General features: G+C 40.0%; 1 protein-coding gene across 1 annotated transcript; it reads left to right on the top strand.

Moving 5' to 3' along the window:
* Window positions 1-3,786: 3,786 nt before the first annotated feature.
* Window positions 3,787-5,190, top strand: LOC306867311 (paraneoplastic antigen Ma1 homolog; the record flags this gene model as incomplete). Its single annotated transcript, XM_079412913.1, has 1 exon — window positions 3,787-5,190. The coding sequence occupies one exon, from the start codon at window positions 3,787-3,789 to the stop codon at window positions 5,188-5,190; it is 1,404 nt and encodes a 467-aa protein (XP_079269039.1).
* Window positions 5,191-17,547: the final 12,357 nt, after the last annotated feature.

The raw sequence follows: 17,547 nt of genomic DNA, 5'->3' as shown, positions 1-17,547 counted from the left end.
TAACCATTCTTGCTTCCAATGGACTGCTGAAAAGTTTTTTCCATGTATGCACGCAACAATCAAGAAACACCAAAGGTTTGGGTCTCCTCACCAGGATCTCGAAGTACTGAGAGCACTGCAACTTCTTGTCTGAAACAACTTGTAGGAACGTACAACGTTTGGGTACGTCTTGTTGCATCAGAACAGAACTCTATCAATTAAAATGACAAGGAACAACAGTTTGCAGTTACATTTGTGGATTATTATTTATTATTGGTTGAAACCCAAGAATTCTCAAATGTTTTGTGGAGCTTTATGGCAGCAAATGCTAAATGTTGTAAAGCACAGCTATTGTAGTAAATTATTTGTTGATGTTCCATGAATAGAGAAACGGCCAAGGACGGAATGCTCTCACTCACAGTTCACATTTCCACTTGCTATTGAGATGTACGTTCAACAGGATGAGTATCTGAACATGTGCGGTACTGTATTGCTTGTTTGAAATTAAAGGGAAAGTTCACGCAAAAGTTAAAATTTTATGTTTATCTGCTTACCCCCAGGGCATCCAAGATGTAGGTGACTTTGTTTCTTCAGTAGAACACAAACTAAGATTTTTAACTCAAGCCGTTGAAGTCTGTCAGTCATATAATGGCAGTCAGTGGGACCCACGGCTTTGAGAGTCAAAAAAAAAAAAAAACTGAACAGCCTTTATATAACTGTTTTTTTTTACCTCTGATCCTCTGCAATGTCCAACTGTCCTGAGACTTTCAGTTTCTTGCACAGACCGATTGTTTCGTGTCTTAACCCTTTAAGGTAAATTCTGATCCGTTGTGATATATAAAGTCTATTAATGACAACGAAATAAGTGCTGCTATATACATAAAAAAAGCAAAAAGTAATGGCTTTTAATTATCCAGCATACTTCACCTGGCTTATGACCAGTGGTGTAATGCAACGAAGTAATAATACTTTGTTACAGTACTTTATTTTTGGGAGTATCTGTACTTTACTTGAGTTGTTATATTTCAGCCAACTTTTACTAATTACATTTCCTAATAAAAATGTATACTTTTACTCCAATACATTTCCCCGAAGCATATTCGTTACTTACTACAAGTGAGTCTTGGATGCCAAGTGTTGGGCAGTAACTAGTTAGTAGTAATTTATTTACTGTAATAATATTACTTTTTGCAGTAACTAGTAGTGTAACTAATTACTAATAAGATTTCAGCAATAATATTACTATCCATAAAACAGCTTAGTTATTTAGTTACTTTTGATGCCTCAACCCCGCTGATTTAAAATCTAAATAATTCCTAGATTTATTTTCATAATTTTCACGACTCGCACATGTGATGTCCCCAGTGCAGCAGGCAAGCTTGGAATATGGAAAAACTTACATTCAGCAGATAGAAATATTGCATTATATTGATTTTGTCAGGAAAAAAGATTATCTGAACACTGTTGTGTGAGTTGTGGCTTTACTTGACTCTGGCATTACATCCCACCCACATCCCTCTGATCAGCATATGGTACATTATATTTCTATAATTTTTTATTTTTTATTGGGTTAAACAGTTTCTTACAAACTTATGTGATTTGATAGAATACATAACTAAATATAATCGTATATGGGTAACAGAAAAATTACTTCAAGCTACACATGACAATTAATGAGATTAATACAACACTTCTACTTGAATATTACTATCAATCACTATTGGGTGTTTGTAATAACTTCTGACTGCAATCCAATGGGGATTTTGGTTAAATGATGAGGCAGAAATATGTTGTTACGCACATTCTAGAAGAATTTTATGTGGAATATACAGTTACAACTTCTGTGGGGTGTGAAGAAAAAGTAATGTACACTCTAAAAAGACACTGGGTTAAAACAACCCAATTTGGGTTATTTTGGTAACCCAACGCTGGGTCAAATATGGACAAACCCAGTGTTGGGTTATTTTAACCCAGCCATTTGGGTTAAATCTGTGACCCAACATGTTGGATTGTTTTAATGAACTCAAATACTGATTGAAAATTACTATTGCTGGCTTAAAATGAACCAAAAATAGGTTGGAAATTAAAAAGCAGACACAGAATTACTAGAGGCAACAGTAATAATCAAAACGTGAACATTTATTAAAGGATTAGTTCACTTTTAAAAAAACTTTTGCTGATAAAATGTTCTGTGATGCGCGTTCGTGACGTCACGTAATACGCAATTACGTTGAAAAGGTCACGGTTGACTTAGGCGGAAGTACCGAGTCAGTAGGCTTTTTAATATTAAAACACCCAGGATACGCACACGAAATGGGCATTTTAAACGATAAACTGACAGAAAGACATTTGAATATGTGTGTAGAGCCCTATTAAAATAGGGTCTTTTAATTTAATTTTTTTTGTTTGTTTGTTATTGTTCGATCTAAAATTCATATTTGGTGTTCTAAAATTAAAATGGTTTAAAATTGATGTGGACTTTCAAATCACAGAGTTTTATTTTAATGAAAAAAATAAAACAAAGGAATGTTACTGATCATCCAATGAGGTGTTTAGAGAATAACCCCGAGAGTTGAAGGGGCGGGTCAAGGAAGAGGAAAGGGGGTGATGCAATTGAGAAAAAAAGACGATACTCGTCTCTTTAATTTCTTTTATCCAAGAATTTAAGATACCCTGTGTGTTTTTTGTTCCAACTAAGGACTTATAGTCATGTGTATTTTAGCATCTAAGGACTGACGGACATTTTGTAGTGTTAGCAGTCCAGTGAGAGCGACGTGCGACGGAACGCACGAAGATGGGGCGATTGACTGGGAGAGACTGAGGTTGTTCCGCGGCTGCAGATCGGGCCTGGTTGCATCACAGACGGAGGATTCGCGAGAACATTCGCGAGTGCTCATTCACGAGAGGACGTCAGTGACGATCGGATTTGCTAATCATTTGATTGTGGTTCCTGAACTGGTATTTTGTGAACTTCTCTATTTCCCTGGATTTCGTGAGTACTCATAAGTGTTCCACATTCACGTGAGCTCCAACACTGCGCGCCAACGAGACTTAAATCCCAGCTGGGTAAAACTTTATTTTGGGAATTTTGACTATACTATTCTTTTGTGAATTTTTGTTTACTCTGATTATCCGTTTGAACTAAGTTTGGTTGTGTTTCCAATGTGTGAATTGTGTCATAAAGTGCCCTAAAGTAATTCAACTACAGAAAAAAGGGTAACAAAACAAAAGAGTCCACGTTTAATAAATGTAAAGGTTTGTTGACAATCTTTTTGTCTTGTGATCTTCCTGTGAAGAAAGATTTAATGATTGGTTGTTTGGTGTACAGTTGAGAAATTTAAGTGAGATTGGAAATTTACATTATGCAATAGAAACACAGCATACAGGCACTTCCACACTCTGTTTAATTGTAAGCACTTCATACTGATATCTGAGACCCTGGGTTGTATTTTAAGGTCTGTCATTACTAAAATGTAAACAGCTAGTGACAATTAATAGATGTAACTCTCACCCAAAATTTTATTTCTGGTTTTATGAAAACTTCCCCTAGACATCCTTAGCATTTGAGCCATTCAGCAGGAGAGGGCTACATTTGTGGGGGCTCGTCCGGGATTGTTTCAGATTATTCAGATTGTATTTTCAGAAGCTGTGAATTTCTGTGGAAAGAAAATTGGAAGTGATTTAAGTGTGTACAGTAATTCTTTGATAATTCTGTCTAGAGAATTTTAATGTTTAACAGCTATTAATTTTTTTTTTCCTTCTCTCTTTTCTTTGCACACGTACTAGCTGGTTACGCAAGGAGGTAAAATGGAGGTTAGTGAGATTGTTGCATGGTGCAGAGAGCAAGATGTTGAGCTGGGCAGAGTACTTATTCTGAGAAATGTGCCTACAGACTGTGAAGACAGAGTAGTCTATAATGAGCTGGACGCTGTTCTGGGGATTGGGAAATGCAAAGTGCTTGATCGTCGCTCTGATAAAACTAAGAAATGTCAGTTTGTTTTGACTGAAGTAGCTGGTAACATTTCCCAGATGTCTATTCCTGCAGAAATTGGAGGACCTGAAGTGGGTCCCTGGTACACACAGGTTGTTCGTGTTGCAGCTGAAACTCCTAAGCAGAGTAGGGAAGAAGAGTTCCAGACTAAGTTGATCTCTTTTCTCCAAAAAGAGGGGAAATCATTAGCTGACATCCCAAGTTTTGTTTCCCCTGCGCCTGACCTCAACACTAAGCTCGTTGATGCCATAAACTCCCTTGTCCAAACGTGTCATGTGGCTTCATCTGAGGAGAGAGTTGGATATAGAAAGCTGCGTCCTTTCTCCGGGTTCATACCAACTCCTCCTGGGGAAGACGAGTATGAGGTCTGGGTGGAGCAGACTACCCACATTCTGGAGGAATGGCAGTGTTCTGATAATGTCAAGAAGCAGAGACTAGTAGAGTGTCTCAGAGGTCCTGCAGCAGATATTGTTAGGTTTGAAAAGACCGGAAACCCATCAGCTACATTCAGTGACTATTTTAGTGTGCTAGAGTCGGCGTTTGGGACTACTGATGATGCTGCAGATTTGATGCTAAAGTTTCGGAGCACTTACCAGAATGATGGAGAGAAGCTCTCAACCTACATACTAAGGCTGGACAGGATGCTGCACAGTATGCTGAGGAAAAAGGGCATAGAGTATTCTGCCCTGAATCATCTTCGAATGCAGCAGATAGTCAGAGGTGCCCTTTCAAGTGACCTGGTGGCTATGCGTTTGAGGATGACCCATAAGCTGTGTGCTCCTCCTTCTTTCAATGAGTTAATGAAGGAGGTGAGAGAAGAAGAAAATATGGTGAACAGTAGGAGTTTGTTACAGCCTAATGTAGCCATGACTGCAGTGTCCTCTGCCAAGAAGGAGTCATCTGCTAACACTAATCGTGACGACTCAGAAGTAGAGAAGCTGAAAAGAGAGATTAGGGGGCTGAAAAATGAGGTGTCACGCTTGTCAGCTGCAGCCAAAGAACCTGTAACCCATGATTGTCCTGCTATGCACAGTCTAGCTGCAACTGCAGAGAGTAAAACACCAACCAGACCAGTGAACAAAGCTAATGTCTTCTGCTACAGATGTGGAGAAGATGGGCATCTAAAGCGCGACTGTACAAATGAAGAAAATCTCAGGAAAGTAAACCAGCGACTCATCAGAATGAGACAGTCATCGGGAAACTTCTCCGGGGCTCAGTAGAGGAACGGCCTGAAGCTCCGGGAAAGACACGTTCCACAAAGTGCAAAAGAGTTAAAGTTGAGCCAGCAGTTCTTCTGAGCGAGTTAGTGGGACCTAGCTCTGTTCTTCCTATCCAGGTGGAAGGGATCTATGCAAAGGCTTTGCTGGATAGTGGATCGCAAGTCACTCTGTTGTACAGATCTTTCTATGAGAAATACCTAAAGCATCTGCCATTGATACCAATAGAGAATTTGGAGATATGGGGATTGAGCATGGAGCGGTACCCATACGATGGCTGTTTGACTCTAAGGCTGGAGTTTCCAGGATCTGTGGCAGGAGTGGCAGGATCCATAGATGCACTTGTGCTGGTCTGTCCCGATCCTGTAATGAAAGGAGATGTCAACATTCTGGTAGGAACCAATACATCTGTGGTGAAAAAGCTGGTTGAGTTGTGCAAAGAGAAGGTGGGAGATGATTTTCTTCATACATTGACTGTCCATCCTGATATCAGAAATGCTTATGAACGAGTCATTGCAGTTGAAAAGTGTAACGATGATGACAGAAGGGGGACTGTCTGGTATCTTCACCCTAAGCCATTGAAACTGCCTCCAGGGGAGAGTGCTAGGGTTTATGGAGTTCTGAAATGCCCTGCTGCTTTTTCTGATAAGACCCTGTTAGTGGATAAGGCGGAGGAATCTTGGTTTCCTGAGGAACTGCTAGTAGCCCCTGAAGTGCAGTCTACTACCATTGTCCAGTCAAAGAGGATTGGAGTGACAATCAGAAATGTCTCCTCTCGCCCAGTGATGATTAAGAGAGGAATGCCCATTGCTCATGTGTTTCCAGTTGAGGTTGTGGCTACAGTCTCTAAACCCCAAGAGAGTAGGGGTCAGACTGAACTGAACAAGAATTCATTTAACTTTGGTGATTCCCCTGTATCAGAGGAATGGAGACAACGACTGGTTAAACAGATGTTGGAAAGGAAGGAGGTTTTTTCATGCGATGAATTTGATGTGGGATGTTCAAGGAGTACCCAGCATCACATTCGATTGACAGAGGATAAGCCTTTTCGTGAGAGGTCACGACGGCTTGCACCAGCTGACCTGGAAGATGTCAGGCAACATCTGGAGAAGTTAAAAGGGGCGGGGATTATCACAGAGTCCAGGAGTCCCTATGCTTCTCCGATTGTTGTGGTACGGAAGAAGAATGGGCAGATCAGGATGTGCGTGGATTACAGGACGTTGAATCGACGGACTGTTCCAGACCAATATACTGTCCCACGCATAGAAGATGCATTGGCTTGCTTGAACGGGAGCAAATGGTTCAGTGTATTGGATCTCAGGAGTGGATATTATCAGATCCCCATGAGTGAAGCAGATCAAGAAAAGACAGCATTCATCTGCCCGGTGGGGTTTTACCAGTTCCAGAGAATGCCGCAAGGGATTTGTGGAGCTCCATCGACTTTTCAAAGAATTATGGAAAAGACGGTTGGAGACATGAATTTGTTGGAGGTATTAGTCTACCTGGACGACCTCATCGTTTTCGGAAGGACCCTGGAGGAGCATGAAGAGAGGCTACTCAAGGTGTTGGACCGGCTGCATAGTGAAGGATTGAAGTTATCTGTGGACAAGTGCACCTTCTGTCAGACCTCTGTCAGTTATGTTGGACACATTGTGTCTCAAGAAGGTGTCTCAACAGATCCCTCCAAGATTGATGCTGTAAAGTCTTGGCCTCGACCAAAGAACGTGTCAGAGCTACGTTCTTTCTTAGGGTTCTGTGGATACTACAGAAGGTTTGTGAAAGACTATTCTAAAGTGTCTTACCCACTGAATCAGTTGTTGCAAGGGTGTCTGCCGACAGCGAGTGTGAAGAAGATAAAAGCAGGACTCCTCCCAGAGCGAGTAGTGTACAAAGCCTCTGATCCATTTGGGAGTAGATGGACTGATGCTTGCGAAGCTGCTTTTAATGAGTTGAAGGTGAGACTTACTCAGGCTCCTGTGTTGGTTTTTGCCAATCCTCAGCTTCCGTACGTCCTACATGTTGATGCCTGCTGTGAAGGGTTGGGCGGGGTGTTGTATCAGGACCAAGGCCAGGGGTTACAACCTGTGGCGTTTGTCAGCAGAAGTTTGACACCTTCTGAGAAGAACTACCCAGTCCATAAACTTGAGTTCTTGGCGTTAAAGTGGGTGGTCGTTGACAAGCTACAAGATTATCTGTACGGAGCTAAATTTGAGGTACAGACAGACAACAACCCGTTAACTTATGTTCTGACAACAGCCAAACTGGATGCTGTTGGACATAGGTGGCTAGCAGCCCTCTCATCATATGATTTTAGTCTCAAGTACAGGCCTGGGAGACAAAATGTCGATGCTGACGCTTTGTCGCGTCGTCCTCATGGGACGGTGAAGGACCAGGAATGGACCAACATCCCATCCTCTGGAGTGAAGACTTTGTGTAAACTACCAGGTCAAGGAAAGTTCTGTTGCCTTGCAAGTGCCAGCAGGATTGTCACGTCGCTAGGAGGATCTCCTAAGTCAGTCCCCAAAGCGTACAGTAACTTAGCTACGCTGGATGCCTTCAGAATCCCAAAGTTGAGTTCTATGGATCTGTCCTGTGCTCAGCAAAATGATCCGTGTCTTGGGGAGATATGGAGAGCTTTGAAAAGGGGAGATCTTTCCTCAGTCAAGAAAGAAGCTCATCCGGACCTTCCAGTGATCAGGAGAGAATGGGACCGATTAGTGCTGGATAATGGTGTGATGTTTCGGTGCACTCAAGCACCAGACAGATCCCGTTGTAAACAGTTGTGTCTGCCCAAGAAGTTCCATGAAGTAGTTTTAAAATCACTTCATGATGACTCTGGTCACTTGGGATTCGACAAAACCTATGGGTTTGTGAAAGAGAGATTTTACTGGCCCCGAATGAAGATTGATGTGTCAAAATATTGCCAGACATGTGCCCGATGTGTCAAAAGGAAGACCCTGCCAAAGAGAGCTGCGCCCTTGTCACATTTGTCCAGTAGTGGACCGATGGATCTTGTGTGTATGGATTTTCTATCCATAGAGCCAGACTCCAGGAACGTCTGTAATGTCCTTGTCATCACGGACCACTACACCAGGTATGCACAGGCGTTTCCGACTAAGGACCAGAAGGCGTCCACAGTTGCAAAAGTCCTGTGGGAGAAATACTTCATTCACTACGGACTGCCTAGACGGATGCACTCGGACCAGGGTCGGGATTTCGAGAGCAGGCTCATCCATGAGTTGTTTGACCTGTTAGGAGTGGAGAAATCCCGGACAACGCCTTACCATCCCCAAGGTGATCCGCAGCCCGAACGGTTCAACCGGACGCTCTTGGACATGTTAGGGACCCTGGATCCAAGGCAGAAACAGCAGTGGAGCCGTCACATTGGACATCTTGTGCATGTGTACAATTGCAGTCTAAATGAAGCAACAGGGTATTCACCTTACTTCCTTATGTTTGGAAGGGAGGCAAGACTACCCATCGACCTGAGTTTTGGTGTGTCAAGTGATGGTACGTCCACAAAGTCTTATCAGCGCTTCGTAAAGACTATGCAGCAAGAACTGAAGTCTGCTTATGAGCTGGCAGAAGAGAAGGCTGGGAAGAAAAATGCAGGAAATAAGAGGAGATATGATCAGAGACTGCATTACTCTCACCTGGTTCCTGGAGATAGAGTTCTGATAAGAAATCTTGGACTGCAAGGAAAGCATAAGTTGGCAGACAGATGGAGTACTGAGCCTTATGTTGTCCAGAGCCAGATGCCAAACTTGCCTGTGTTCCGACTTGAGCCAGTGAGTGGAACTGGACCGGTCAAGATTCTGCATAGGAATCATATTCTTCCTATTGGACAAGAGTTGAGACAAGACTTTCCTTACAGTGTCCCGAAGCCTAGAAAGAGGGTTCTGAGACGAAGGAAGAATGTTGAAAAGGGTCAGAGTCCCGAACAGGAAGTTAAGGACACACCTGAAATGCAGGATGTAGAATCCAGAGCTGATTTGAATACTGGGAGTTCTGACAGTGAGGATGAATCATATGGAGTATGGTTTCCAGAACCTGTAGATTGTCAGTTCACTCCTAGGAGAACAGAGATTTCTGAGAATGATGTCATTGAGAATGTGGAACATTCAGACACAAGTGTTGAGACTCCTCAAGAAATTGAGACAGTTGAATCGGAGTCTGGTTCAAGACTTCTATTTGAGAATGACTCTGACAATTTACAAGATGTGAGTCGAGTTTCGGATATCTGTGATACTGTTACAAGTTCTGTGCGAGATCTAGGGAATGTTGATCAAAGTGTTGCAGATCAAAATGTCTCTGATGTACCTGAAACTGGTAGAATGTCTCAGAGAACAAGAACTGTGCCTAAGAGGTTTACATATGATACCCTTGGGATGCCGAAAGTTGAGCCTGTCCTTTCTCAAGCAAAAGTTGTAAACCCTGTTAGATACTGTGCTACTGTGTATTTGTGGTTGAATATGCCTTCAAGAAAGTTGAGTACCTGTGCAGTAACTTTAAGCCCAAGACAGTAGTTTGATTGAGTCCATACTGTTCGTAGGGTGACTCGTATGTTTTTTATTTTGTTCCCATACCTAGAGAGATATGTAGTGTGCATATGTAACTTAAAAAAAAAAAAAAAGAGGGGGGGTTGCTGTGTACCCATTTCATCATATTGACAATTGGTATGTTTTCTTTTATTTCTCCCTCGTTATGAGGGCATAACGATTCTTGGTAGGGGGAGAATGTAGAGCCCTATTAAAATAGGGTCTTTTAATTTAATTTTTTTTGTTTGTTTGTTATTGTTCGATCTAAAATTCATATTTGGTGTTCTAAAATTAAAATGGTTTAAAATTGATGTGGACTTTCAAATCACAGAGTTTTATTTTAATGAAAAAAATAAAACAAAGGAATGTTACTGATCATCCAATGAGGTGTTTAGAGAATAACCCCGAGAGTTGAAGGGGCGGGTCAAGGAAGAGGAAAGGGGGTGATGCAATTGAGAAAAAAAGACGATACTCGTCTCTTTAATTTCTTTTATCCAAGAATTTAAGATACCCTGTGTGTTTTTTGTTCCAACTAAGGACTTATAGTCATGTGTATTTTAGCATCTAAGGACTGACGGACATTTTGTAGTGTTAGCAGTCCAGTGAGAGCGACGTGCGACGGAACGCACGAAGATGGGGCGATTGACTGGGAGAGACTGAGGTTGTTCCGCGGCTGCAGATCGGGCCTGGTTGCATCACAGACGGAGGATTCGCGAGAACATTCGCGAGTGCTCATTCACGAGAGGACGTCAGTGACGATCGGATTTGCTAATCATTTGATTGTGGTTCCTGAACTGGTATTTTGTGAACTTCTCTATTTCCCTGGATTTCGTGAGTACTCATAAGTGTTCCACATTCACGTGAGCTCCAACACTGCGCGCCAACGAGACTTAAATCCCAGCTGGGTAAAACTTTATTTTGGGAATTTTGACTATACTATTCTTTTGTGAATTTTTGTTTACTCTGATTATCCGTTTGAACTAAGTTTGGTTGTGTTTCCAATGTGTGAATTGTGTCATAAAGTGCCCTAAAGTAATTCAACTACAGAAAAAAGGGTAACAAAACAAAAGAGTCCACGTTTAATAAATGTAAAGGTTTGTTGACAATCTTTTTGTCTTGTGATCTTCCTGTGAAGAAAGATTTAATGATTGGTTGTTTGGTGTACAGTTGAGAAATTTAAGTGAGATTGGAAATTTACATTATGCAATAGAAACACAGCATACAGGCACTTCCACACTCTGTTTAATTGTAAGCACTTCATACTGATATCTGAGACCCTGGGTTGTATTTTAAGGTCTGTCATTACTAAAATGTAAACAGCTAGTGACAATTAATAGATGTAACTCTCACCCAAAATTTTATTTCTGGTTTTATGAAAACTTCCCCTAGACATCCTTAGCATTTGAGCCATTCAGCAGGAGAGGGCTACATGTGTATATGGTCCTCCTTCTGCACATTTGTAAACACTGACTCGGTACTTCCGCCTAAGTCAACCGTGACCTTTTCAACGTCATTGCGTATTACGTGACGTCACGAACGCGCATCACAGAACAGAGCAAGGCGAGCATTTGTGCTTATAAAACAAACTTTTTTATTTATTTTTGAAATGACCGATCGTTTCGCTAGATAAGACCCTTATTCATCGTCTGGTATCGTTTAAAGCCCTTTGAAGCTGCACTGAAACTGTCATTTGGACCTTGAACCGTTTGGGTCCCATTGATGTCCATTATATGGAGAAATGTTTTCATCAAAAACCTTAATTTCTTTTCGACTGAAGAAAGAAAGACATGGACATCTTGGATGACATGGGGGTGAGTAAATTATCAGCAAAAGTTTTTTTAAAAGTGAACTAATCCTTTAAGTGAAAACACCCAATGACAAAAATATAAGACAAATTGAATTACGCAGCATAGTTTTCAACTTTGCATACATTTAAACTCCTTTAACAAGCATTTTAGAAATAAAAATATAAAATTTAAAAATAATATTTTAATTCAAGTGTATTAATCGGTTGTCTGTTATAATTTTTTACCGAAATAGAGCCAATTCTCGTGCCGGTGTGTCGCTGAAATCTGAGCCGGCGATGGGTTGCTATTCCCCGGGGAAACTGCGAACTTCAGACCGCCGCCTCGCGTTTTACTCGTAGCTGAAAGATGCCACGACTGACTTCATATCCTGTCCATAAATAAATAGTACAGAGTTTTGAGAACATATTTTATCATCCAAAGTAATTAGAAGCAGTATTATGACGAATAAAATCAGTTTAAGGCAAGGCTTTTCCATCACGCGAAACGACCGTTGCTGATGCATTTAGCTGACTGACATCTCGTCTCTATGTTGCGTTGCGTAAAATAAAATAATTTACAGCACAATAAAGACTTTATAGATGGAATAAAACGTTTACAAACCTTAATTTAACTGCAGAAGTCTACTAAATCGGTGGCGTAGAGGACTCACTCTCTCCTGAGGAGAATGAAAAGCCTGTTTGACTGTAACCCAACAGCTGGGTTAAACTGCCCGCACTGGGTTATTTCATCGGTGGGAGGGGGAGGGGTGTATAGTTTCAGTGGTCAGTGAAATTGACCCAGCCACAAACCCAACAGTTGGGTTACACACAAAACTCCCCAACACTGGAAAAATGACCCAACAGGCATAACCCAGCAATTGGGTTAAAAAAATAACCCAGCGTTTTTTAGAGTGTAGTGTAACTAATTACTGTTGCCAGAAAGTAATAAGTAAAGTTACAATATTACTTTAGAAAGGAGTAACTAGCATTTAATAACATATTACATTCTTTAAGTAACTAGCCCAACACTGCTTACTACAAAATAGTCAGACGTCAAACAGACTGCAGGAAAGCAGGTTTGACGAATCAGTGGCCTGGCGCTTGCAAGTTAGACTCCTAAAAACACCTTTGCTCATGTGCAAACCAGTGCGCGCACAACCACGGATAATTTCATTTTTCCAGTTATAGTCGAGGCTGGGGTGTGCGATATACTGTATATCTTCTGCGATAATATGTTAAGTGTTGTTGTAATGATGTGCGAGCTGACATTATCAAGTAACATTAGCTATATCACCAAATCACACACAGAGTGCACGCACATAATTCATAACACATAATTAACGGTTTCAGGTACTTTATACACCACTGCTTATGACAGCAGAGAGATTAAAACACTTTGAAGGAATTAAGGAATTAGTCATTTAATTAAGTTTTCCGGAGAGGTTCCTACTTACAAGTTCGGAAATTACAACATGATGTTCGAGATTTTTGGTCTGAATAAAGCGGACTTTTGACTTTGACATTAAAGCTGGACAATTGTATACTTTTCTCTCTCATTTTGACCTCCCAAAAAGGCTAGAATCTGTATAATGCTAATGCAGAATAAATAGGTGCACATGGTGAAACTGATGTCTTATCTTTTTATCCTATCATTTCAATGTTGCAGCAGATGTCTCTTTGCATAATTGTATTACTGTTCTTCATTAACAAAACATAAAATGTGTATTTGTATATGTATTTGCTTTATCATAGTTGAAGCTCAAAGAAAGAGTTTTTAATGATCATTTTGATGAGTTTATGGTGGTGTCTGTTTGCAGGCGGCATGTGAAAACAACTATTACGACATGACTTTAACTTTTTCCACCCATTTAAAACCCATATGACTTTTTTCCATCATAGTACCATAGATATGATGTAATGGAAGTAGTTTTTTTTTTTTTGTATTTTGATGTACATCTGATCAAAACATGATTGAAAGACAAAATATAGAGCGAGAACTCTAACCGTTGGTTGTTTAATAGATGGAAGCAGTAAGAAATGCCGAGGTTTAAATGGAGAAAACGATAGGAAAGGTATGTCATACGTCACCAAGTTGTTTCACTGGAGGTAAAAAATAACATATGCATGGATGAACTGTTCCCAATAAGATCAATGAGATGAATTTTAGGGTGAATTTCCATTTCATGCTGACAAAAAGCACCACAAACACCATAAAAGTTGCTCTAGCTGTAACTAGCTTGATTATCCATTTAAATCTAAGTGAAAAACAGAAGCAAGAAGTGTTTTTAATCTTTCTACCTTCATAAATCTAGGCACTACTTTAAAAACTGTATTATCTTGGAGTGTTTTTGAGGAAACAATGGTTCATTTCTATCCTGTGTGTTTTTCTTATCTGCAGGCATGACTAACCCCTCAGCAGCTGTAGTCTGAATTGCAGATGTAGTTCAGTGCTTGGATTACGATTAGCTATCATAGATTTCCTTGCGGTGCATCCAGAAAGTCATGCAGGTTCACATCAGTGAATGGGCTCTGTTCGTCAGAAGCTTGTTAAACGCCTGCTGTGATGAAGCTGAGCTTCTGTGTGTACTGCTTGTAAAACAGCGGCTACGCATTTATTAGTTGCATCTCTGCCCAATTTTTGTAGTAATGTGGCTGTTTCAAGTGTGTGAAATTCTGTGATCATTTAATTACTCTCATATTGTTACGCTTTCATTGTGTGGAAAAGAGCAGCGTGAACATTCTTTAATATTTCTTCTTCATACAGGTTTGAAATGAGACAAGGATGAGTAAATGATGGCAGAATTGCCATTTTTGGTTTCCTTTAATATATTCCTTTTAGAAAAACGTATAAGCAATATCTGGAAGTGTTTTTGAAGTGTGTGTTTTTTTTTTTGTCTATAGCCATGACAAACCCCTCAGCAGCTGTAGAGAGACTTGCAGCTGTAGATCAAGGTTTGGATTACGATTAGCTATCATAGATTCCCATACCGTGCGTCCAGAAAGTTATGTAAGTGGACGTCAATGAGTGAGCCGTAAGTTGCTTATTAAATGCCTGCTGTGATGAAGTTGAAATTCTTGACAAATTTATTAGTCGCGGTGCAGTCCAGTTTTTGTAATGTTGCTATTTCTAGTCAGGTTTGCCTGCTTTTTGGACAAATGTGGGTGTTTGGTGGATGACCAGTAGGTGCTGTGCCAGCCTTCAGAGAGACATTTTAATTTTAAATGAAATAAAAAGTATTATAAAGGCAAATATATTATAAAACATTTTATTTCATTTTTTATTTTATACATCACTTAGTCCTCAACATCAATCATAACTAAAGAAAAAGTACTTTTTTAAACTCATTATTTAGGTATACAAACTTATTTTACTGAACCAAACAAATACAGCATGTGTACATTTCGAGCACAGCATTTTAGAAAAACATGTTTTACCTACAATATGGTAAGTACATCTTAATTCAATGTAAAGTTGCATTCAAAATTCACTTGGCTTAGAAATCTGAAGGGAAACATGCTGATTCGAATAGGCATTTGCAATTTTTAGTTTTCTGAAATGTTGCATTTTTGTAAATGTTTGTTTTGGTTCATTTTAGTTCATGTTGCTTGTTTTCGACATATTTTTGCCAAAGGTTCGGTTGTGCCCTTCGTAGCCACAGTTCACTTCCATTACGGACGTAAGAAAAAGGATCTCCTGCACAGATGGTGTTAATCACTTATCCAACATAACCCTTATGTATCGTAGAGGCACCAGCGGTTACGTCACAGTGTTTTTTCAACAACAGAAAACCTGGTAGGGAAAGACCCTTGAATTTGGACAGAAGACATGATTCAATTATGGCACTAAGTGATGACGCTGTTGAAGCTCGATGACAGAATTTTGACGCAAATCCAGTTTTTTTTTTATCATTGCCCCAGGCTGAGGATGTAGATGTTGTTTTCGCAGTTTCATTATTGCTGTTTCAACAGCACAACCTGCCAGTCGTAGATAGTTTCCAACAACCATAAGATCGATACGAAACGGCCAAGTGCAGCACCTGCTCCAGCCAGTGAATTTGGTCTTTTTACTTAAACAAATTCTCAATCCTGTTTCAACCGGCTGTCACACCAGAACGGTAGCCACTGTCGGTTTCACATGGATGGATGTGGCTGGTTGGCAAACATATTGAAGGCCTCATGTTTGGGTTCATGAAAGGTGTTCTCTCGTATGTGATCTTTGGAATCAATTCAAGATTTCTTCGCCATTTTGCATTGTGTAAGATAAATGAAGTCGTCTGGAGACCATATGCTTACAGTGATCTCAGACGTGAACCCTGCCAAATGGAAAACAATCAAGACTTATCACACTTTACAGGTACCAGGCTTTTGGACATAGATGTATTTATTGGACCAGAATAGCATGGAAATGAGGGATTGCAGATTTTGACATATGCATTAACTGGAGGTAAACAAAGGTAAACAGTCTTTACATGCAACTGGATATTTATCAAATGCTTTTTTGAGAACAGAATGGTCGAATAATTGGAAACAGACCAGGATAAGTGAGGGAGTGTTGTTCTGTAAATGTCATGGAGCATTTAATATTTAATCACCTGTAAAGCTGTTAACAATGCCACAGGAATACGTCACTCATGTCATAAAACCTGCATGTCTTTTGATACAGAACAAGAGGACACCTAAATAAAGCCTTGATGACCCTTTGATTACCGCCCTATTCGTACTTTTTAAGTGTTTATGTCCTTTTGACATTCTTCATACCATGTAACAGTCTCATCAGTAATGTTGTACAGTATATCCAGATGGTAAGATTATTATATTGGTGACAGTAATATCCTATAAGAGAGGCCTGTACATGTATTGCAAAGTAATCTAACAAAACCATACAACCCTATATGACAATATGGGAAACCACAAAATGTTAATGTTATAAATCCCAAATGCCAATAAAAACAACTCGATCCTGGGGAAAATGGTAGTCTCCAAAAGAAGAACATTTGCTCTAGAGCCAAGTTTTAGTAATGCCTCCGTTCCACAGAGATGTCCTGTATGTATTTACACAGCTGATGTTTTCTCAGCTCATGAGATTTAGATTTTCCTGCTGCTGCGCAACAAGGTTTTTTGTTGTTATTGCCAGGTTTTCTTCTAAGGATAGTCAAACTAGCTTAAAAAAATGTGTTTCTCAGGATGAGGTACATGTAATACTCAATCTAAGTTAATCAAGGACAGCTATTAGTGTTGGGGAAGCTAATTTGAAAAGTAGCTTGCCAAGCTGCTCATAATTTATTGCTTTTTGAAGAAAAGACGCTGTAAGCAGCAGTGTGGAGGCCCAGCCTGTATAGAAAGAAGTAGGAAATTAAATGCACATATGTACTCTAATACTAACATCAAACATCAGCTTAAAAGCCAAGAGAAAGGAGGCAACAATTAAGCACGCTTTCCTAAACTGTCCTCCCTTGGAAAGTCCAGGGTAATGGGTTCATTCAGTTAATGGTAATAGAGCTTGTTCAAAAGAAACACCCTGCACTGCCATATGTCAAAAAACCTTCTCTCATTAAAAAAAATATATGATCTGATAGTTGTATATTTTAAAAGATACCATTCCTCTTTGTAGTCTAGTTAACTCCAAAAGAGCAACTTTTAAGACAGCAATATGCTAATTGAGAAAACTTGCCTACATAACACAATAATTCAACGTAGTTTCCAGCTGAAATTACCACTATAGTAGTAAAATACCAACAACCTATTCACAAAAACTGTGATTATAGAGGCACATTATAGACTTATTTCTGTGCAGATCCTTGCACAATACTAATTGATGACCTCAAAAGCTTTTACCATAGTGCATGCTTTGTAAACAAATACATTTTGACATTTGCATCACATACTGTAACCAGCTCCAAATGCCTTTTCTGGCATAGTAAACTTGCTCCGTAGCTCACCTGGTAGAGCATTGCATGTGCAATGCATAGTGCTCAGTTAGAGTCTCTTGAAACATGAAACATGATAAGAGCTAAAAGACTTGGGGAAGCAAGCTGA

Source organism: Barbus barbus, assembly GCF_936440315.1.
Source record: "Barbus barbus genome assembly, chromosome: 49".
Classification (NCBI taxonomy): domain Eukaryota; kingdom Metazoa; phylum Chordata; class Actinopteri; order Cypriniformes; family Cyprinidae; genus Barbus; species Barbus barbus.
Note: the sequence above shows the minus strand (reverse complement) of the source record. Positions and strands in the feature narration are given on the sequence as shown.